This window comes from Phyllobates terribilis, unplaced genomic scaffold (genome assembly GCF_046119375.1).
Source record: "Phyllobates terribilis strain yellow unplaced genomic scaffold, ASM4611937v1 Scaffold_8__6_contigs__length_399053987, whole genome shotgun sequence".
NCBI lineage: Eukaryota > Metazoa > Chordata > Amphibia > Anura > Dendrobatidae > Phyllobates > Phyllobates terribilis.
In genome coordinates, this window is record NW_027362768.1 from 134740758 (window position 1) to 134765453 (window position 24696).

General features: G+C 42.5%; 1 protein-coding gene across 6 annotated transcripts in view; it reads right to left on the reverse strand.

The window, feature by feature from the left end:
* RASAL2 (RAS protein activator like 2) overlaps positions 1–24696 on the reverse strand; it is a 296425-nt gene that overhangs the window by 93995 nt on the left and 177734 nt on the right. Inside the window, exon 1 of one of the 6 annotated variants that reach the window (XM_073643350.1) lies at positions 18393–18686. The exons of the other annotated variants lie outside the window; for them this stretch is intronic. Coding sequence (XP_073499451.1) covers positions 18393–18405 — 13 coding nt within the window. The 5' untranslated portion in view covers positions 18406–18686. Of the gene's footprint in view, positions 1–18392; positions 18687–24696 lie in introns of those variants that run through there. 6 annotated transcript variants of the gene reach the window in all.

A 24696-nucleotide genomic window follows, 5' to 3' on the forward strand; every position in this document is an offset into this window, starting at 1 on the left:
CTGCAGACTCAACCATCTGTTCTACCTCATACTCAGACGGGCAGCTGGAGATTTGGGAGCTGTGAGGAAGCAAGTGCGATTGGGGTGACACCTTTGAGGACTGGAGTATTTGTGATGTTGAAGTTGATGTGGAGGAGAGCCCACTTAAAGGAGCACTTGATATCCGTTGAAGCACCTGCTGTTTTTGTGCCTCATCTGGAATTTGTAGCGATTGGCGTGGCCGTAAGAAAGGGATCTTATCACATTGTCCGCTAAAAGAAGTAGACATTTTAGTTTGGCTGGAAGATGGTCTTTCTTCTGCAGATGTTACTGTTGCTTTAACACCTACCCCACGGACACAACCTTTTTTCCCCTTCCCAACACGCCTATTCCCCTTTCCACCAGCAGCAGGCCTTTTTCCACTCATTTTGGTGGTTGACTAATTCACAACTCTGGAGTTGTTTGCACAAAAAAACAATGGATGGGAACCGAGCAGAGCTGAGTGGCCAAACTGTGGTATTAGGCCAAAACTATTGGCTGGGTTAGATGCAGAAAAAAATTATATTCAATTTGCAACCTGATGGAGGTCAGTATAGATGGACTAATAGAACAAGTCCCACACACAGCTAGAAGCCCAAATATTTTTTCAGAGGTAGATGCAGAAATTTTTTTTATTCAGTTTGCAACCTGATGGAGGTCTGTATAGATGGATTAATAGAACAAGTCCCACACACAGCTACAAGCCCAATATTTTTTCAGAGGTAGATGCAGAAAAAAAATATATTCAGTTTGCAACCTGATGGAGGTCAGTATAGATGGACTAATAGAGAAAGTCCCACACACTGCTAGAAGGCCAAATATTTTTTCAGAGCTAGATGCAGAAAAAAATTATATTCAGTTTGCAACCTGATGGAGGTCTGTATAGATGGATTAATAGAACAAGTCCCACACACAGCTAGAAGCCCAATATTTTTTCAGAGCTAGATGCAGAAAAAAATTATATTCAATTTGCAACCTGATGGAGGTCAGTATAGATGGACTAATAGAATGATGCTATGCCCAAAAGATTTTACTTCACTAGGTGCAGTAAAAAAATTGGTATTCTATACACAGGTGGTATATCTTGCAACACAGATAGTCTACTCCACTGACTAACACACTCTGCAATAGGCCAAAAAGGATTAGCTTTGCTAGATTCAGCCAAATGCTGTGAAAAAAACTTGCACATCACTGGCACAGACCTGCCTGGCAAAAACTGATAGGAACTGATGTAACCTAGTCCTGAAAAGGACTGCAATTACAATTAGTCTTTACTCCCACAACCTATCTATTTAAGAGCACAGACCTGCCTGATAAAAGTCGTAGGAAATGCTGTAACCTAGTCCTTAAAAGGACTGCAATCACAACTATTCCCTACTCCCAAGCTATCTGTAGATTTGTGCGAAAATTGGCTTGAAATTAACAAGGTATAGCGCACACAGCAACAGCGGTGCCGTCTAACACGCAGCTGCAGCAGTGAGAAAATGGTGGCGACGGGGAAAATGGCTTGGTCTTATAGGGCAAGGACATGTGACATACACTGCCAATGACACATGCCCTTGCTTGTGTGAAAAAAAGCACTTCGCTCCGTGTGTGCGCTGCTGATAGGCTGACATATTGCACCTCCCCACTGCAAATGCGGGAAAGAGAAAAAAAAAATGGAGATCTTCATTGTTCCTGCAGAGATCCATCCCCTGCCCCTCCCCCCACCCCGCTGTACACTCAAACTGCGTATTAACATTAATTTTCATCATTACTGAGAAAAAATCCAGTTATGATTTTGGTGCACGAACAGTTATCGAACATAACCTCGAATAGCCGAATTTTTCTCAAATTGTTCGTGTTCGCCAAATGGCTCGAACACCGCCCAAAACAGCTCGAATTTGAGATTGGCGAACAGTTCGAGTAGAACAACGCTCATCTCTAGTGCCCATAATGTCTGTAAAGCGCTGTGGAATTAATGGCGCTATATGAGTAAAATACATAAAATACTTGTCACAATTGAACAGTAATTTCTGCCCTCCACCTCCTCCTTATTGCATTGTGTCTGGCTGTAAGACAACTTGCTGCAGCAGGACGCAAAGATTGTTGAGTCCCATCCCTTGGCTGTTCATCAGCCAAAAAAGGAACAGATTAACTATGTTGTCTAAATGAATTCCACAAGAACTACTAATGTCCAATCAATGGAAATCAACTCTAAAGGGCATTGTGTACTTTTTTGTTTACTGAGCAGTTTATGTTGATTTCCATCTTGATATTTGGATCTGAATGTTTCCCCTCTCCCTGTGAGAGATGGGCTTTCCAGCTAAACAAACCAAGTGCACATATAGAAGTGTGATATCAGAATTAAATTTCGAGCCCTCGGGAGACGAAGAAAGCTGCACCTGAATACACCACGTAAGTTGGAGAAGCTGGGACTTCGAGCGCCGCCACAACTGGAGCGCCACAGGTTGTTTATTCTGCAGGTTCCTCAAGAGATCGGGGCCTGCAGGAGAGGAAGGGGTTACTGCATCCTGCAGGGGAGAGGTCTTATATTTAATTTAGGACACAGCCGGCTTTGTCTCCTCTCATTCTTATATGCAAGTGCAATGTTATAAATATTCATTGTCCTTCGCTGCCGAAAGAAAAAAGCAGTTTTTAGATAATTGGTAGGAAAATAAAGGAAATGGAGACAACAATTCTGGCCGGCTTCACGCCTATTATTGCTATTTTTTCTCCATGAAGCTATGTTATACATAACATATACTGTGCTGGTGAAATGTCGATGCGGCTAGGCTCCACGTTTCGTGGAATGGGATTCGGACTGAGGCCTGGTGCCATCTGTGCTGGGGGAAGGGGGTTAAATTTATGGGGAGACCATACAAAGCAGACAGCTAGCAATGCAGATATTTAAGGAAAAGCCATTAATGGAAGATCAAATGCCGGTGCAGGATGTATAGAAAGTTTCATGTAGCTCTGGATGTGGCTGCTGAAAAGACTTTCACACAAATTAAAGATGTTTCACGCTGAAAAGTCAAGACCGATGCAGCGAGACCTTAACGCGCGTCGCCGTGACCTGAACTTTCCGACCCAGGAACAGCTGACAGGATCCAGCAGTGTAAAACGATCAAGTGTTGAGATGAAGACCTCTACTGGTTCGTAGGACATGGATGTCCTCAGTTGACCTCACATGGATAAAAGGAGTTGTGATAAAAGTTCCACATCAGTCTTTAAGGGGAATATGTCAGCAGGTTTTTTTGCTATGTAATCTGACAGCAGTGTGAAGTATGGGCTGAGACCCTGATTCCAGCGATGTATCACTTAGTTTACTGGATGCAGAAGTTGTGATACAATCCCAGTTTTCTCTGCTGCAGATCTCAGAATGCTGAGCTCTGTATAACTCCGCCCACATCACTGATTGGCTGCTTTCTGTCAATATACAGTGTGTACAGAAAGCTGCCAATCAGTGGTGGGGGCGTGATTGGACCAGGAGGCATGAGACACCTAGTCCTGTAGTGATAATCTCCTGCTGATAAAACACTTTTTATTAGAACAGGAAAATACAGCCTAGTGGGTAACATCACTGGAATCAGGGTCTGCTCTCAGATTACATACCAAAAACCTACTGAAAGATTCCCTTTAAGCAATTTGTTGGGTCACTTCTATGATATAAGAAAAAGATTGAAATGATGTAATTCGGTCTAAATATGATAAAAGTGTAATATCATTTGCGTAGGCGGCTGATTTTATTTTTACCATTTCTGGTCATCTACGCTGGTTTTTATTAAAAACTAGGCCAAAAAACATGTAAGACCAGAAGAGAAGTGGCCAATGTACAAATTACAATGCATTTTCACAGCTCGTGTTGTAGTACAGCTGGAATCAGAGACTAAATAGGCTGTAATCCATGTCATACCGGGCATATGTGATATATTGATTAAAGTTTACGATGGCGGTTAACAAAACAAACAGGTTGATGCAGTGAGTAATCCGGTTCACAGACAGGATTAGACAGCTCTGTAATAGGATATTGAGACATCCAGAAGCATCATAATACTCGTGACCCTCTATACAATGAGTGGGGGACCCTACCTGCCAGTATACAGCCCACAGGAAAGCTGGCCCAGAATGCTGGTTTTTACTTTAGGAGACACACCATCGGCCGGGGCAATCGCCATACAACTTTTACTAGACTGCTAAACAAAAACAGGAGGCTTCAAGGAAACCAGATCAAAGTCGAATACAAGGGGTGATATGGGTTACGATAAAGGAGGACTTTTAGATTGACCAATTATCATGATCTGCTGATTATCGGCCAATATGAGATCTGCTATTGAATGTACCATTTGCCTTGTTTAGTAGCTCAGCAAAAAGAGGTTTAATAGCGATCAATATAAAGTAACCCCACAACAGCAGAAAATATCCAAGGCTATATTTATGTGATGGAAAAAATAAATCAATAGTAAATTTTGCTGTAGATGTTCTAGTAGTTACATGCAGATGTTGCTGCAGATGTTCTAGTAGTTACATGCAGATTTTGCTGTAGATGTTCTAGTCGTTACAAGCAGATTTTGCTGCAGATGTTGTAGGAGATGCATGCAGATTTTGTTGTAGATGTTCTAGTAGTTGCATGCAGATTTTGCTGCAGATGTTGTAGGAGATGCATGCAGATTTTGTTGTAGATGTTCTAGTAGTTGCATGCAGATTTTGCTGTAGATGTTCTAGTAGTTGCATGCAGATTTTGCTGTAGATGTTCTAGTAGTTACATGCAGATTTTGCTGCAGATGTTCTAGTAGTTACATGCAGATTTTGCTGCAGAAGTTCTAGTAGTTACATGCAGATTTTGCAGTAGATATTCTAGTAGTTACATGCAGATTTTGCTGCAGATGTTCTAGTAGTTACATGCAGATTTTGCAGTAGATATTCTAGTAGTTACATGCAGATTTTGCTGCAGATGTTCTAGTAGTTACATGCAGATTTTGCTGCAGATGTTCTAGTAGTTACATGCAGATTTTGCTGCAGATGTTCTAGTAGTTACATGCAGATTTTGCTGTAGATGTTGTAGGAGATGCATGCAGATTTTGTTGTAGATGTTCTAGTAGTTGCATGCAGGGTTTACTATAGATGTTCTAGTTACATGCAGACTTTGTTGTAGATGTTCTAGTAGTTACATGCAGATTTTGAAACAGAGCTCGACGCATTGGAAAAACTGAAATAAGTGGTGAAAATCCTCAGAAAGAACTGACATGAAATGAAGTTATAAAAAAAATGCAGCAAAAGTCAATTTCTGCAAAATAATTTATCCGCAGCGTGTCAATGAGTTTTTTATTTTAAATCTGCAACAACTGTAATCCACAAATCCAGAAGAAAATCCACAGCAAATCTGCATCGTGTAAGAGGGCCTTTTTACAAGTGCCTGTAACAAGCACTGACCTACGATATGGCGAGCTGATAGGTGCTCTGCTACTGACATTTACACGCTGCAAATATTCTCAATGTGTCATGGACGATTGTTTGTCTCCATACAGATTCATTATTATCGGCACCACTGGGAACGGGCTGCCGACAATAATGGGGGATGCGCTGCAGTCCATGATTTTTATGCGTAAAAGTGAGCGATGAATTGCAAGCGAGCAAGTTGACAATAATGGGAGAAGTGCAGCAGACAATGATTTTATGCATAAGAATAAGTGATCAATGACAAGCGAGCAAGTTGACAATAATGGGGGATGCGCTGCAGTCCATGATTTTTAGACGTAACAAAAGCAATCAACGACAAGCGAGCAGGCGAGTGAACCATACAGTGCAATGCAGCGTCTACCTGTCTCCTTGGATCTGTAGAGCGTCAGGGTTACATTTATTTAGGCCTTTTGATAGCTTACATAAGAGGATACGTAACAACCTCTCCACAATCCTGTAGTAGAAACCTGCTCTTAAAAGAGTTATGGGTGTGTGAATCTTTGTTGGGGATGTGCCATTAAAGAGTTCAGCGACCCTGCCCAAAACACATCGCCCACATGTGAAATCTGGAAAGACTTCACAGAGCCTGAAGAGGTATCCGGAGTTAGTATGGACTGATCGAGAATCTGACCAAATAGTATATATAATGATCAACGCCTCAGTATCACAAGGTCATATAATCCCAAATTGTGTGTTCACAATAACATTAAACTTAATGGTCTGCATCTTATTACTAGAATCAGCGCCACTACTGTCCGCGGGAAATGACTGGGATGGCAGCTCATGTAGTAAATTGGCAGAGCTGCAATACTAGATACCGCCTGAAGCCAAGAGTGGCGCTGTTTCTCAGGTGGAAAACAAGCATCCATATTTATTTCAATAGGTAAAAGGGGGAATACACTGCTGCTGGATACATCGGAAAATGACTCGTCTCTCACAGGATACGTCATATTGAGGGACAGTTGTGATATCGGCTGCTCCAACCTGCACCAGAGAAAATCTACGGACAGGTACGGCACAGTTCCTGGAAGAAAACAGCCATGTTTCCTAATCGGGAACAATTGCTTAAAAGTACATCTGCTCTGTCTTTTCACCTGTAGAAAAGCACAGTATTGCTACCCTCACCCCGCACAAATTAAAGGTTCTTTTGGCCTGCATACCCAAGAAGTCTAGGAACGGTCCTGATACTCAAGCTCTGCCACTTACCATCCATTCCTGTTAATTGGCATTTTTTCTTCTTCATCAGCATTCTGCCAGCATTATAGGAGCAGGAACTTCCTTTCCCTCACGTTGCAGCATGCACTGCACCTACTGTAAAATAGCTTGCCTGCTCTTTATTGAAAGCCTTTCTCCCAGTTATCCAAGTGTACAGTTTACAGAAGCATATCAACTTTTCCCCATCACCTGTGCCTCGTCTCTTTATCAGCATTCTGCCAGCATTGTAGCACCAGGAACTTCCTTTTCCTCACTTTCCAGCATGTACTGCACTTGCCTACTCTTTATTGAAAGCCTTCCTCCCGGTTATATACATGTATAGTTTGCAGAAGCATACAACATTTCCCCATCACCTGTGCCTCGTCTCTTTATCAGCATTCTGCCAGCATTGTAGCACCAGGAACTTCCTTTTCCTCACTTTCCAGCATGTACTGCACTTGCCTACTCTTTATTGAAAGCCTTCCTCCCGGTTATATACATGTATAGTTTGCAGAAGCATACAACATTTCCCCATCACCTGTGCCTTGTCTCTTCATCAGCATTCTGCCAGCATTGTAGGTGCAGGAACTTCCTTTTCCTCACTTTCCAGCATGCACTACACCTGCCCTTGTTAAATAGCTTGCCTACTCTTTATTGAAAGCCTTCCTTCTTGTTTTGTACATGTACAGTTTGCAGAAGCATACAAACAAAATCCTCCCCCATCACCCGTAACCTGTCTCTACTGCCAGAGCCGGATTACACGTGACAACAGGCAATGGGCAGGTCAGACATAACAAAACTCTGATGGCCGGCACTTTGGTGTGATTTTGAAGGCTAAAATGTCATTTTGGGTAAAAAAAAAAAAAAAGTACTATGCAGTTTCGTTAATCATTGCATTGGCCATCGGATGAGCCCAAGTTTATTGAAACGACAGCGGCTATTTAGGTTGGTTCAGACTTTGTGACTTGCAAAGCAGTTTACAAACCAGTAAGTGCTGACAATCTAGATGTTTCTTCCATCCACCTGCACTATATATTTCATTCTTAGCTGCTGGCGATGCGCCCAGGACATGGAAAGATAGAAAAGTAACCTTCCGACTGGGTTCTCTGTGGTAAATATGGGATAAACATTTCATACTCACCTAATCTATTCCTTCCAGTGTTGTGTGGAGAGGCAGCAGTGGGATGTGGAAGACGAACATTTCACATCTAATCCTCTCTCCGATGGTATTTTAGTACAGAATACCAAGCGGTGCTTAGGTTTAACCCTTAGTACTCCCAAAGGGGTCATCCCAGCCACAAAACAAATGTGTGACAGATCTGCCTCATTAAAACTGGGGATCCCGACAATCCCGACGATGGTACACGATTTAAATTGAATATTGAATGTAACCAGAGACAGAATTAATGTGTATGGTGTTGATTTGTACTGTTTCCCAACGGCAGATTTTGGGGCAGAAAGATAAGCTGGACATATTGGATTTCAACATGCCCAATCATAGAGTGTTTGAATTGGAAGATACCTCCAGGGTCCTGGTGTCCATCCCCCTGCTCAATGCAGGAGTCACTAAACCATCTCAGACAGATGTCTGTCCAGCCTCTGTTTGAAGACTTCCATTGAAGGAGAACTCACCACCTCTCCGGCCGCCTGTTTCACTCATTGATCACCCTCACTGTCAAAAAGTTTTTTCTAATCTCTAATCTGTATCTTCTCACTTACAGTTTCATTCCATTGCTTCTCGTGTTTCCATGTGTAAATGAGAATAAGGATGATCCCTCTACAATGTGACAGCCCTTCAGATATTTACATGTAGACAGCTATTAAGTCTCCTCTCAGTCTTCTCTTTTGCAAGCTAAACATTCCCAGCTCCTTTACCCGTTCCTCGTAGGACATAGTTTACAGTCCGCTCACCATCCTGGTAGCTCTTCTCTCTACTTGCTCCAGTTTTTCAATGTATTTTTTAAAAAATCTGGAGCTTAGAACTGGACACAGAACAAAGCCCAGAACAATCCTTTTGTTCTCCCGGCTCTCCTCTGCACCTTGAGAAGTGTTAGCAGATCCAAGCATGCAAATAAAGGGGGGCAAGAAGGGAGGCAAAAGTTATCGCCGTCAACGGAACAAGCTGTCAACCAACTGCTGCCTTATGGCACTGCATCTCCCACTATAAGTAAAGTCTCAAGGGGGGAATACATTTGCAATATGGCTTCTGATGGAACATGCCACAATTTTGTTCCATTTGCTTTAGGAATTGGAAGCACATGGAGGTGCAATATGGGCTTCATAGTACCATAGAACACGGATCCATAACACAGTAGTGTACAGGAGGTCTAAAGACGCGGATGCCACAGTAATTTGCAAATTTTAAAGGTGTTCTCACAGACTGCAGAGGTGGCCGGTACCCTAGACAACAAGCAGTACAAAAAAAGATTTTACAATCCCTCCTGTTCTTTGGAGCGCAGAGGATTTCTTCATAAGTAAATTGCAAAGTTTCTTGTTTTAAACAAGCACTTTGAAACTTTACAAACTATGTAACGGACGCCTTGAAAGCCAGAAGAAAACTATAATAAAGCGCAGAACACACCTTTACAATATAAGCTAAAAAAAAAAACCTGTCCACAGATCCAAGAGTAAGTCAATGCCGGAGAAACCTGCCCTCTTCTAAGTGCTGTCGAGTCAAAGGAATCAACCCGAGTTCAAGACGTTATCTTTATAGATTTTATAAATGTTATAATGCACCTTCCGAATAACACTGCATTGACTTTATGTGTGACCAAATACTTCTGAAATGCCATTTTATAGGGCATGAGGTTGGTACAAAAGATCTATTTATATTCAGCTCCCAGTATAGTAACAGATGATTTAATGTGCACTTTAAGAACAGCCAAACTATTTAAAAGGGCTATAAAAAAAATCAATGCACATCATAAGGTGGCTATGACCAAGCTGTGATTGTCCTGCTGTTAGAGAACCACAACTCCCATTATGCTTGTTAATGCATTTTTGCTTCTTTGTGCACTCTTAGGGGCTAATGCACACTACATATACAGTACGATGGCACCAATAGACTCTAATGAGCACTCCCATATACCTCTGATTTTATATGGGGGGCAGATCTCATGTGCCATGTTTTTTAAAAGGCAAATTCACGCATGCAGCACTACACATAATGGCTATGGCAATGTACTATGGAGGCGCAGGGTCTCCGCGTGCCTCTATTCTCCACCATTTGCATGAGGACTTGAAGGAAAAATTGCTAAAATATGCTACTACATAAAGTTCGCTGGGGGTTCAACCTCTGGCATACCCAACCACCTATGTCAACGCTATTTGATTCAAGTGCATGAGGTCAGTTTCGCTGCCCTGCATGGCTACGTGGGGTTCCCGGTGTGCAGGGGAAAACCGTAAGGCTATGTTCACACGTTGCGTTTTTGCTGCATTTTTCCCCACAGGCAAAACCTGCTCTCTTGGCAGTAAAGAAGCTGCTTCCAAAAAGCAAGTTTTACTGCTTTTTTGCTGCGTTTTTGTCAGGGTACATTTGTCTCTTCTGCACGCTGATAAAAGTTTAGTGCATAAATAAAACATGATTCAACTTCCTCAGGTTTTTGCACCAAAAACACAGCAAAATCTGATACCTGCGGTTTGCACTTACCCATTGCCAAAAACCCAAGGTGTGTGCATGAGACTTCTAAAATCTCATAGACTTTGCTGGTACTGTAAAACGCAGGTAAAAATTTGCATAAAAAGCAGCAAAAAAAACGCAGCAAAAAAGCAATGTGTGAACATACACTAAAGCTACCCCTTCATTCTCACGATTGGTGGGGGACACAAACTTCAGTCTCCTAGCAATCATTAAAATAATGGCAAATCCTCGCAGGATGATATCACTTAAAGGGGTGGTCTGAAACTACACATTTTATTTCCATCCTAAACTCTAATGTCATAATCTAACTCTCTCTCTAATATACTTTAAATTAAAAATTCCCTATCCTTCCCTAACTTCCTTTTTTATGACTCTTCGTTTGAGAATCCCCAGTGCATGCAGGGATGCTTAAATGAGCTGTCATCAGAGGGCAGAGGCTGAGGTCACGGTCGCACCCTCTGCCCGCTCCCTGAAACAAAGAATCATCAGTGACGTCAGTTTCAGGGGCTGGGCTAGTCCCCGCTTTACAGAGCATGCATTGTTTGTCAATTCCGACGTATGCTCAGTAGGTTCTTGTCACTGTACACTGTTCTTCTCAGTGCACGGTGACAGTGCGCTCTCGCCGGCTCTGATCAGAAGTGATGAGCTGGCAACAGAGCGCACTATCATTGCACAGTATAAATAAAGAACAAACATGCAGAGACAAGCGCCGCCCCTGGAAATGACTTGATCAATGTCAGTTAAACTTCGTTATTTTGGGGCCCACTTGATTATTTAATGTATACAATATGTGTGTACTAACACTCCCTTGAAGGTAGACATTGGGGGTAAAGAAGAATTGGACTTGTAAAGTTTCAACACGCCTGATCCTTTGTTTTGATGGGAGACAGGTCACCGGTAGGGATGAGCGGACGCGTGGAAGTTCGGGTTCAACCAAACTTTAGTCCAAAGTTGGGTTCGGAAACCAGAACTATACACAAATTTGAACAAGGACCCCACAGAAAATGATGGGAACCGAAATCAATCTTTCTCTCTCCTCCCAAACTGTAAAACGTCCATGTCTCGAGTTCTTACAGTTCACTGATGTCTAGTCACCAGCAGATGTATCCATCAGTGGCCATTTCTCGTTTTCTTGTTGATAACGCGAAGGTCCCCATATAAATTAAAGTCCGGAACTATTAGCGGTATCATCCAACAATTTATATGTTTGGGGGCCTCCCAACTCTCCACCTCGACAGATCATGTACTGGAAAAGAAGAGTTTGGCCACTGGAATACCAACGACCGATCGTTTTATTTAGTCGGTAGACGAGTCAGTAGAGCTGAGTGTTCCTGTGTATGGAGAAGTCTGGAGAGGAAGCCCTGGGCTAAACGATCGGCTGATGGCTATTTAATACAGTCTCATTTAAACTCCATAGCTCTGTAATATCTAAGGCCAGTGTAAGGTTCAACCGAAAGTCTAGATTTCATGTGATCATGCTGTACATGAGAGGAAGCCTGCTAATCTCCTGACATCTACCCAGACAGGTATCCCTGCTGCCGAGAGCAGGACAGGATGACTGACAGCCATGTTATCTGAATGCTGGATTATGTCCTGGCATGCCACTGAAAAAACACCACGGGGGACATATAGTATCTGGTTTTGGATCAGTGTCACATTCAAAGCCCCAAGGAGGAAAGTAAGACACGTTAATAAGAAAAAGTTACATACAACAACCTGTTCACTATAAATGGGGCGAGAGGGTCAGTTTTATCACAAAAGCATAGGGACCTTAATTAAAATAATAGTAATAATAATTATAAAAAAAACATGGGGATATATTCCCTTTAAACTACTAAATAATGTCTGTAAAGCTCTGTGGAATTAATGGCGCTATATAAGTGAGTAAAATAAATAAAAAAATAAAATACTTAGGGCAATTGTGTAGGTGTAGGAAGAATTTCATACTGGTCAATTTCACACATCAGTATCGCCCCTGGTACAGAATATTGACCACAGTAATTCTGTGAGAAAGTCGCCTTATAGAAAATCTTGCAGCACCGTGTCATGTTCCCTAGGAACTTGCTAGAGGAACAAAGGCGGATGATGTGTTGTGAACATACTGTTTCTTCTGGAATGCAAAAGTCGCACATCAGCTCTTAAAGGGAACCTGTCATGCTGAAAATGATGATGTCCTGCTGATTGGCAGGAAGGATGATATAAAGGAGGAGCTGATCAGATTGATAGACATTTTTGTGGCAGAAGTTTCAGCAAGTTCTTCATATTAATCCGTGGTGTTTGTACACATGAGTCCAGTGGGCGGACCTATCAAATGATTGACCGTCTTCCCTATATGACTGTGCATGCAGAGATAGCTGTCAATCACTCATAGTCCTGCCCACTGGACTCCTATATACAAGCACTAGGGATTTCAATGAATAAAATACAAGATATACTTAATCCTTTCCAACAAACCGATATATCATTCTGCTCGGCTTCTCCATCTCTCTTCCCTGCTGCACGTACATGAGAGGTTCCCTTTATTTCTGTAATCACATATCCAGCACATACTCATTAAATCTAATATATGCTTTACATTCAGCACCAATAACCATAAGGAACTCTAATAAATACCTCTTTTCATGTGACAAATCCGATTTATAAGTGCGACGCACAAACGCGCCCGAGGCACCGGTCGGGAATGTCAGCTATGCACAGAAGTTATGTTTTACACCGCCATATTATGTACACTATGCCGGCCCCGATTCACGGCGTGTTCCAGATAATAAAGCATCTTTTTATATTACGCCCTTCTGCGCTTCGTAAAAGCTTATTCCCATGGTATCAGAGGGAAAGCTCGATGAGCGACGAGATCCAGGAAACCTACTAATTGACCGTGTTCTGCGGAGTAAGCCTAAAGCAGGTTCTTATGTAAGGTTGAGGGATCAGCTATGATGAGAAGTCTGCCATGGAAAGCTCCTTCCGCACATTACACCGCAAGAAGAACAAACCCTTTGAGTAACAGCGATGAGTGTATTACAAGCTTAAAGCGATCACCCAGTTTCAAACGCCTCAATTACACAGATTACGGCACAATCCCCCTTAATGTTTGACTTCTTTATTTTTTTTCCCTAAATTATGGCACATACGGGGGATAATCCTCTCATTACCTCCTCACCTGGCCTGATTCCCGTTTCAGGCTCCATGAGTCACTTTCTTAAAAGGAGAGTAGAAGGATGGGCGAACAACGTGAGCTTCATTGTTCTGCGACATAACAAGGCCGACATTGGAGATTGCCGGCGACCCTCGGAGCTTCAGCGGGTCACAAGTAGCGGGTGACGCACGGCTGCTGGGACGCTTAGTCACGATGCCAGCTAGCTGAAACTTATTAAACTATTGTTAAAGGGCATTTCCTCCAAGAATACAAAAATACAGAGTAAATTTTTGTCCCCTAGTCATTGTGTTCTGTGCAGTCATTAGAAATTCCTCTCCGTTGTATAAGATTCTGGAATGGTTGGGTGACAATCAGTATGGTGGCCATCATTAAAACCCATTGGGATTGTCACCTGATATTTCTTGAGATGGTGACATCACCTTTACCAAGATTTTTTTTTTTGCTTGGGATTTAAAAAACCATAGAGACAAAAAAGTTTTTTTTTTTCTGCTACATCCCTTAGGGTCCCTTTACATCATACATGTCAAACTCTGGCCCTTGGGCCAAATCAGGTATGTATGGTTGTCTTACTTGGCCCGCGACACCAGAACCACCACCCCTATGTGAGGCCATTATTCTATATGGAGGACTATGTGAGGCCATTATTCTATATGGAGGACTATGTGAGGCCATTATTCTGTATGGAGGACTATGTGGGGCCCATTGTTCTGTATGGAGGACTATGTGGGGCCCATTGTTCTGTATGGAGGACTATGTGGGGCCCATTGTTCTATATGGAGGACTATGTGGGGCCCATTGTTCTATATGGAGGACTATGTGGGGCCCATTGTTCTGTATGGAGGACTATGTGGGGCCCATTATTCTGTATGGAGCACTATGTGGGGCCCATTATTCTGTATGGAGCACTATGTGGGGCCCATTATTCTGTATGGAGCACTATGTGGGGCCCATTATTCTGTATGGAGCACTATGTGGGGCCCATTATTCCGTATGGAGCACTATGTGGGGCCCATTATTCCGTATGGAGCACTATGTTGGGCCCATTATTCTGTATGGAGGACTATGTGGGGCCATTATTCTGTATGGAGGACTATGTGGGGCCCATTATTCTGTATGGAGGACTATGTGGGACCCATTATTCTGTATGGAGGACTATGTGGGGCCCATAATACTGTATGGAGGACTATGTGGGCCCATAATACTGTATGGAGGACTATGTGGGGCCATTATTCTGTATGGAGGATTATGCGGGGCCCATTATTCTGTATGGAGGACTATGTGGGGCCATTATTCTGTATGGAAAACTATGTGGGGCCCATTATTCTGTATGGAGGACTATGTGGGGCCCACTATTCTGCATGGAGGACTATGTAGGGCCCATTATACTGTATGGAGGACTATGTGGGGCCCATTATTCTGTATGGAGGACTATGTGGGGCCCATTATTCTGTATGGAGGACTATGTAGGCCCATTATTCTGTATGGAGGACTATGTGGGGCCATTATTCTCTATGGAGGACTATGTGGGCCCATAATCCTGTATGGAGGACTATGTGGGGCTATTATTCTGTATGGGGGGCTATTATTCTGTATGGAGGACTATGTGAGGCCATTTTTCTGTATGGAGGACTATGTGGGCCCATAATACTGTATGGAGGACTATGTGGGGCTATTATTTTGTATGGGGGGGCTATTATTCTGTTTGGAGGACTATGTGAGGCCATTATTCTGTATGGAGGACTATGTGGGGCCATTATACTGTATGGAGGACTATGTGGGGCCCATTATACCGTATGGAGGATTATGTGGGGCCCATTATTCTGTATGGAGGATTATGTGGGGCCCATTATACTATATGGAGGACTATGTGATGCCCATTATTCTGTATGGAGGACTATGTGGGGCCCATTATTCTGTATGGAGGACTATGTGGGGCCCATTATTCTGTATGGAGGACTATGTTGGGCCCATTATTCTGTATGGAGGACTATGTGGGGCCCATTATTCTGTATGGAGAACTATATTGGGCCCATTATTCTGCATGGAGGACTGTGTGGGGCCCATTATACTTTATACTGGTTGACTCTCGACTTAGTCCCAAGATTTTCATTGTGGCCCTCTGTTTGAGTTTGACATCCCTGCTTTACATGGACATATTTCCACCCTTGATTAGCGCTGAGCGCTGATCGACAATATAACAAAATCGATCCCTACTCGTTTAAAGGCCCTTTTACATGGACTAATGCAAACTGTATAAGAACATGCAAACATTAAACAGGTTGTCTACTCTTGGACACTCCCTTTTTTTAATGGTGCTAGCCTGGTGCATAAATGTAAATGTTACCTCCTTTACCGCCACCGCTTCTTCACTTTCAGCATCTCCTGACATAAACAACGTCATGTGACCACTGCAGTCAATCAGCGGCCACTGATTGGATACAGCGTTCATAATTATGTCGAAGAGGTAAAAACACTTTTTTTTTTTCATTTATGCTCCACTAATATGGGGTTTTTCTTTAGTAACACCTTTAAGATGATTGTTTGGCCCCCATACAGGTTGCACAATGTGTGTAAACAGTCGACAAAAGAGCAGTCTCTCGTTCGTCATCCGAATGCTTCTTTTATGCAGGCCTAAAAAATAATCGCTGTCGGCAGCACATCAAACGGTGTATACAGATGCGGTGCTGATGACAATTATTTCTGCGAAATGGGTGAAAGAATCAATAGGCTCATGAACAAGAGTTTGTTCTTTCGTTGGTTGATCATGGCTAGGTTTGCGCAGGGCAATGGTCAGGATTCAGGGGCTCGTATTAACTTTTTTGGAAAATGGCCAGAATACAGAATATTAGCTCTACCTAGAGGGAGCCGCTGCAGAACTACTGAGCTTTGTTTTTGATGAAACTAGAAAAGCCTGACCCATTTTGGAGCTCTAGTTACCACCATTTAACCGGCTTTACCAATAATAAAATATACCAAGAGCTGGTTCTTAGAAAAAATAAAAAAAAGAGGGCAACCCGCATACTTTATTTTTACGACACAGTTGTGATTCTGTCTTATTGCAGTGGAATGACACAGTCATTGTCATAAACCAGATCAGGAATTCAGCAATAACTGAGAATTACACATACACATCCTCTATCACTGTTCTCTGACCTAGAATCACACATGGCTTTATGACGATGAACCGCACTTGTATTCTCGCATAAACCGGCTGCTCCCATGCATACCGCACTCACGTCATACTTCGCATACTATAACCATACCATATAGGTCTCATCTGTGATATATTAACAGTCTTATGGCTAGTAAGGCTAAATAATATTCACCTATTTATATCACATTAGGCCTATAAGTCTCCTTACTCTGACATGCCAGGCCTGGCTTGTCACGCTCCACAAGGAGAAACATTACTACTTACTAACCCTAAAAGAGTACAATGCAAAGAGACTGTGAGACCCTATAGCTTCAAGCTGGTGCATGGGGACATAGTGGGCCTCACATATGGCAGTACATTTATATCAGTCATTTCTAGCATAATTTGCGGTGATTTTCATAATTATGTCAAAAATGCACCCACTTTTGTTTATAAAAAAAAAAAAAAAAAAAAAAAAGCAGAGTATTTTTTTTCTTGATGGATTGTCCATGCACATGATTCGGTGAGCATGCATGTACTACTACTCCGACAATACCCACCAGCTATAATGTCTCTAGGCACAGTTTGTTTTATAAAAGCCTGAGCTAAACGCTCACCGATCGACTATATATATATATATATATATATATAAAAGCCGTTTGTTGGAATATTTGGACGGGTCGACCCGAATTCATCCGCATAGAACGATTGTTAATACCATGTTATCGTCAGCACATTTCCGTGCAAACAGGCAATGTGCTGCCGATAAATAGGATTTTTAAGCTTGCAAACAGTCATTGCACCCGATGAATAAGCATTGGATAATCCCATAGTCGGGAGTGAGTTTCCCAATTATCGGCCTGTTTATCTGGGCCCTCACAATTACTGCATTTATAGGACACTTCCTCCTTCTAAACTCCTATCCAGGGTTGAAAAATTGCATATTAGCCCCGCTGAGATCCGTCACCCAATCAGGAGACAAGAGAGGGGATTTAAGTGACCATCCACAAATTGTAATAAACTGGACGTCTATCAAACAATCTGAGAATCAAGAAACTTGTCCTAACGAAACTTTGTATCACAATCTAAAATGTGTCAAACTTTCTATTATTTGCTGCCAAATCGGCAAAAATGTCAAATTGACTTTTACTTAGTTTCAAACTTTTTTTTTTTAGGATGTCATCACGTGTGCGGCTTTCCGACAAATATTCTATCAATCAATACTGGACGTCTAATGTGGACGTCTACAGGTCACCGGCCGTCCTCTCATTGCAAAACACAGGAAATCCCCAGAAACTAGGGCCGAATTCAGACGTCCTGGAAAAACAATCCAAGTTGATATCTGGACTGATCGCGGATCTCCTGATCCAAACTCAATGGTCTCATATGTCTACGATGCTGCAGAGTTCTGGTTAGGAGAGACCCGCATTCAGACTGGACATTGCGACCCTTACTTGGACCATTTTAATAGAAGACATATTTCCTCTGGAAAGTCAGCGCCGAAAACCTGCAGCAAAATCCGCATCGGCAAAGAAATCTGCAGATTTCATTATGGAATTGCTGCCGATTTGTCACATATTTCGCCAAAAATTGACAAATGGGGGGGGGGGATAGGATTTGAAGTCTGGACAATTTACACAAACCTCCGCAGGTAAATGACCTCACCATGTATATAGTACGTCGACAATCAATGCTGATCTCATTACAGGCAACTAATAACGTACAAGAAAATGACTTCAGAGTTATGAGATGATTAATCTGATCAGATAAATCGCTTACGATACCGCACATATAATTGCCAGCGCGCCTCTTACCTGTAAACTGCATTTCATCCCGGGATCACATTGCAGGACACCGAGCAGAGAGTCAAACACACACACAAAAAAAGTTTCCGGCTCCTATTTGCCTTCCTGTCTGAGAACAGCCTCACATTGAGGAATGCAGAAAATCAAGAGAGTCCAAAGCCAGAACAACCCAATGAGATCCCCGATCTGCCACATCCAAACAATGGCTGTCTCAGAGCACACTGACGAGCCTGATCCACCCTGGGAAAACTATGCTACAAACTCTCAGTGACACTAACAATGTGCCCGGCTCTTCCTCCTATCACCAGGGCGGGTGTTAGCTTTTGGGAGGTGTGGGAGGAGGGGGCAGGGGTGGGAGAAACTCCAGGGAAAGAAAACCTTCATTTTATTAGATCAGATCCTTCCCAGAGTGCTCAGATTGTTTTCCTCTAAATACTGACACATCCCTGTAACATACATTGATCCGTACATATTGTTGTATCTTATTTACATAATATACACTTTATTATGTTTTTAACATTTATGCTTAAATATAAATAAAGCGAAACCTCTCCAAAAGATCACCCCTCTAATACAGAGATCTACATGTGGATGAGTGTTTATATTATCAATTATTCACATTAGTTTTATATGACTGATATATGTACGTCAAGATTTAATTTCAGCAGAAAATAAGTGGTTGAAGAGGAAGTCCAACTAGAACAAGTTATTATCACCTATCATTAGGCTAGGGTCACACGACCGTATATTCTCTTATCCGAGAGAATCGGGTCTATTATTCTGAGCCACACTCTGAGCCACACTCTGAGCCACACTCTGAGCCACACTCTGAGCCACACTCTGAGCCACACTCTGAGCCACACTCTGAGCCACACTCTGAGCCACACTCTGAGCCACACTCTGAGCCACACTCTGAGCCACACTCTGACCCGATTCCCTAAAATGAAAAGATGAAGAAAAAAATTTCTCCATTCTGCCAGTTGGTGGAAATCAGATCGCACTCAGATGTCATCAGAGTGCAGTCCGATGTTTTGCATGGACTCACTGACTTGCATGGCTGAGTGCAATCCGAATATCGGATCAAAATCCAGCATGCTGCGATGTTTTCCCCGGTCTGGCTCGGTCTGAAAAAAAAAGGACATGTGCATGGCCCCATAGCATATAATTGGTTCGAGTGCGAGCCCTTGGGATAGATCATAACTTTTCGATTGACTTGAACCCTCATTGACTGCCAGAATCAGGCACTCTAGAACAGAGCAGCAGTGAGCATGCTCAGCCGCTCTCCATTCACTCGCTATGAGACTGCTGAGCGCTCTATTCAGTTTTCTCTGGCAACTCGCATAAGGAATGAATGGAGCGGCAGTCGAGTATCTGCACTGCTGTTCTGTTCACATGGGGATAAAAATGTTCCATTTTGGAGATCGGTCAGCATTGCCGCAGTTGTACTTGATGTTATCACCTATACTATTAAAAAAAAAAAGTTATGATTGGCACTCGAGGTATGTGGTGGTGCCAGGATGGAAATCCAGACAATATAGGAAAGAGCACGGCACTCCCACAGAACGCTGACTACTCTGATTTACCAGGCTGTGGCTAAATTCCAGGTGGACCGAAACATTGGCCACCTTGTAAAGTGTGGTACCCCTGAACATGACACGCTGACATATCAATAAATGTCATTTTTTTTTTTATTATTGGAATAAAAGAGTGCCTTTCCTATCCTAATGCTTTATTCCAACCAGAACACCCCTTTAAATGTGTTTTTTATAAGCTATATATGGCAGAATCTATGTATGATGAATCATGTCATGCTCCAAAGTTCGGTTCCTGTACAGTGTTACATTGTGGAGTATTTTTTCGGCATGATGATTTTTCTGCAGCCCTTACCTCTCTATGATGAAAAGGAAGAAATCCACGGTCAAAATCCGCAACAGAAATTAGCATGCTAGTAATTTTAGGGCAGGACCTTTTGCATTGGATTTCCTAAAGAGGAAAATCTGGCTTGAAATCTTCAGTTGTAAAAAAAAGAAAAACTGCAGATTTTGTTGCAGAATTGCAAAAGGTGAAATCCGTAATGGTATTCATTGCATAAACTGACATGCCGGTACTGTAATACGCTGTGGATTTTCCACTCACGGATCTGCAGCAAAGAACCAGCTGGGTGTTAGCCCCATGGGAACAAGCTGTTAAAATCCACATTGAGGGTCAACTTTTCTGTACTAGGTAGATGACATTTGGTAAAATCTCACTTGCCTAATACTGGAAACTATTGCAGATTTTACCTGCTCAAATGGACAGGTAAAGTGTAAAATATAGCTAGTCCGTGTGGTCTTATAATATACGCTAGTAAAATGGTGAGATTAAAGGGAATTGAACAGATCATTGTGATTAAAATCAAACTATTTTTTTATTTCCTCTTCAAAATTATTCAGCTGATAAACCTGGGTTAGGAAACTTAGACCTAGCTGCTGCAGAACCTCAAGTGGCCCTATGTGGAAGCTGGAGCTGCATGCTGGGACTTGTTCCCTGCCAGCTAAGGGCTGCAAACCCTTAAAAGTGAAGTAATGATAACCTGGATATTGGCACGTGCTTCTAGTAAACCTAACACACAGGAATATCTGGATCATTTTCTCCCAGGATTTTGGGTGGCGGAGTTCAAAAGATTTTAATTAACAGGCAGCAAAACACAGAGCCCATGTTGAAGCTGCTTGGGATCTCTCCATATCATTTTCAGCCCATAGTTTGTTTGTTTCTTTTGCACTGAAGGGCTCCACACATACTGAGGGGCCTTTTCTTCAAGGGTCTCCCCTCCCCCTCCTGATGGTCTGTAGTTCCCCCCAGCAGGAAGGAGCTGTCCTGCCACACACTCTCTGGGAAATTTCCATATAAACAGCAGGCCAGTCCATGAACTATGCAGTGAGGGGGGGAATCATTGGCATTATACATATTTATTAAAAGCTCAGCTGTAGCATCATCATCATTATCCTGCAAAACAGATATATATATATGTTTTGCAGGATGATTGTAAACAGCTATCGCGGATATCCACTATCAATAGTCAAAAATGGAGTAGCAAACTAGTATTAAAATATAGCATTTAATAGATATATATTAAAATCAATATTTAATAATCTCAAAAATAGACAAAACCAGAAGTCTTCCACAAACTTAGGGTCTTCTGATTCAACCATCAACAGCTAATAGCCGTGCATACGTAACGTATATACTGAAATGCCAAATCACAGATATATAGGGTTCAATAATCAACCTCTGCTGTATAAAACACAAGTGTGTACAGTTTAAATATTAACCCCTATTGGCATTTAAAGTTCAAATTCATCAGGGGATAACATAATTATGCTCAAAGGGACATATACTGTGTAATGCTTTCACTCAACACCCGAGTATATATGATTCCTGTGGATAATCTCCAATGGTGTATGCCATACATTCATATACTTATAAACTGTTAATGCATATATAGGAGATACCAGGATTTAAAAATCAGTGCATATTGAAATCCCACATAGCTGTAGAAAACATAATAATAATTATATAATAATATTTTTTTATTTTTATAGCGCCAACATATTCCGCAGCACTTTACACATTTTAGGGGGGACATATACAGACAATACAGAATAAGCATATCTCATATCGAAAGGAGTGAGGGCCCTGCTCGCAAGCTTACAGTCTATGAGGAAATGGGGGAGACACAAAAGGTAAAAAGTACATATATTGTATAATGCAGCCTTGATATACTAAATAGGATAAATAAATACATAATGAAACAGTCTCACCCAGTCCTACAGTGTACCATGGCTTAGAGCGTCCTGGTGTAGTATCGTCCATCTATGTTTCACCACCAGGAATTATATGGAGGTATGATGCTCCCAACGCGTCTCCTCCCATTTAGATTCTTCAGGGGAGACTTAAGAGGCGCTGAGGGACTCCACCACGAATATCAGCCCTTATCCTCCTCTCTCCGGGTACATACAGAAGACCCAGAGTTCCATATTGTCTCCCACTAGGGAGTCCCCTTTAAATTCAGCCATGCTATCACCACGTCACTTCCGGTCACGTGGGCTGGTACATCCGGTATTTGGAGCGCATCCACCTTCCGGTGGAACGCGTCCAGCATCTCACAGGCGTCATCCCCTCACAGTGATGTCATCCCTATTTCCGGTTACTGGAAATCATATTATCCTCATCAATAGCGCTTCACTGGTATGGACCGCCTCTCCCAATCTGGAGTTTTCAGAGGGAGGACAGACATAGGCAATCTACTTTAAAGGTCCATACGGAGGGTATATAATATACCTCCTCATATCCACACAGACGTATTGATCATATTCATCATCATATGGCAGATACAAATATTGGGAACAACATTGTCATGGCAAATCGACCTTTTAATGCGTCGTCCCACCCCTTTAGGGTTATGCAACCACAAAAATATCAACACCAGCAGCTGGGCAGGCAAAACTGGAGGCTAAATCCCCACATACATTTGACCATATTAGAACTATTTCATGTCAAAACCTGAGATAAGCAAAAAATGTAAAGAAACAGAGATCGGGCAATCCAAAAAATGTAATTAAATAAATAAATAAAGGGACCCTGGCAAAGGTAAAGTAGCACTGGTTATGTAGGGCCCTAAATGCAGAGATAGTAAAGGGTGCACACTGCAATAACACTAGACAGAACCTACACATCTTCCCATACCTATCAGTGGAGGTTGGCACCTTAAAAACCTGTGCAGTGGCGCCCCCACTCCACGCCGGCTATCCCTACACTCCTATCCCTACAATGTCCCTCATCCTACAGAAAACATTTATAGGAGACTTGCCCACTGGGTGCCAGTGTAGGTAACTCATGGATCCATTTAATGGCTCTCTGAAGTAGAGCTTTGTCCCAGTCCCCACCTCTCTGTAGTATCCTGATCTTATCAATACCTACAAACTTAACACAATCAACTTGTCCCTCATGCATGATGCTGACATGTTTAGCTAGGGGTGTTTCCTTTTTCTTGATAATATCACATAAATGTTCTCCTATACGCTTCCTTAGTTCTCTCTTAGTTTTACCCACATATTCGATGTTGCACTAGCATGTGGCCTTATAAATAATCCCTTTTGATCTACAGTTGATAAAGGAGTTAATGTCATACACTTTTCCAATCACCTTGCTGTCAAAAGTTTTGCTTTGTGTGATCGCCTTACAGGCCACACAGCCACTACATGGAAAGCATCCTTTGACAGTGGATTGATGCCAATCGACACCTGATTTTGAGATGTAGTGGCTGTGTACAAGCCTATCACGAAGGGATCTCCCCCTACTGGTATGTGACCTGTGGGGTCGACTTGACATAACTCCCTATGTCTTCGTCCATCTGAAGAATTTTCCAATGTTTCGGGAGAATTTTCTGACCTCATGTGCCTTATTTGAATAAGTAGTTATCAATCTGCACGTGTCATTCTCCTCCTGATCTTGTGGGGATGGGTAAAGAAGAGCAGTACGATCCTTCGCCAGGGTCGCCTCATAAGCTTTGAACAAAACTTTCCTTGGATATCCTCTTTCAATGAATCTATCTCGTAGTTCGCCAGCCTGCTGATCAAAAACTGCATTATCTGAACAGTTTCTACAAACTCTCAAAAACTGGCCCTTTGGAATCCCTTTCTTCAAGGGCAGGGGGTGATTGCTCTCCCATTTAGCGAATTCGTAGCTGTTTTTTTAAGGTACGTCCGAGTGGAAATGCTGCCATCCTCATTTTTACACAACAAGATGTCTAGAAATGGTAATGTGTTATTACCTATCTCACAGGTAAACCGTAGGTTAAGGGTATTTTGATTAAGTGACCTCACAAAAGTGTGAAACTGTTCAGAGTCTCCCTTCCCAAAAATTAGGATATCATCAATATATCGTATCCACAGGGATATCCTATCACTGCCTTCCACGGGATATCCTCCGAAAATGACTGCTTCCTCCCACCAGCCCAGGTAGAGATTAGCGTACAACGGGGCACAGGGACTCCCCATCGCCGTCCCCCTGAACTGGTGGAAGTACTCATGGTCAAACAAAAAACATTTCTGTTCAGGCAAAACTCAAGTGATCTTATAAAGACTCATTGTGGTTGGCAAATTGCCACCCTCTGCTGCGTAAAAAATAATCCACCGCCTCCAAACAGTGGCGTACCGCGCCAATGGCGGCAGACCACGCGACTGCTATGGGGCCCGTGAGCTGGGGGGGCCCATAGCAGTCCAGGGGCGGACATACCGCTGCTGGTGCAGCTGCGCCGGGGGGCCCGCCGATG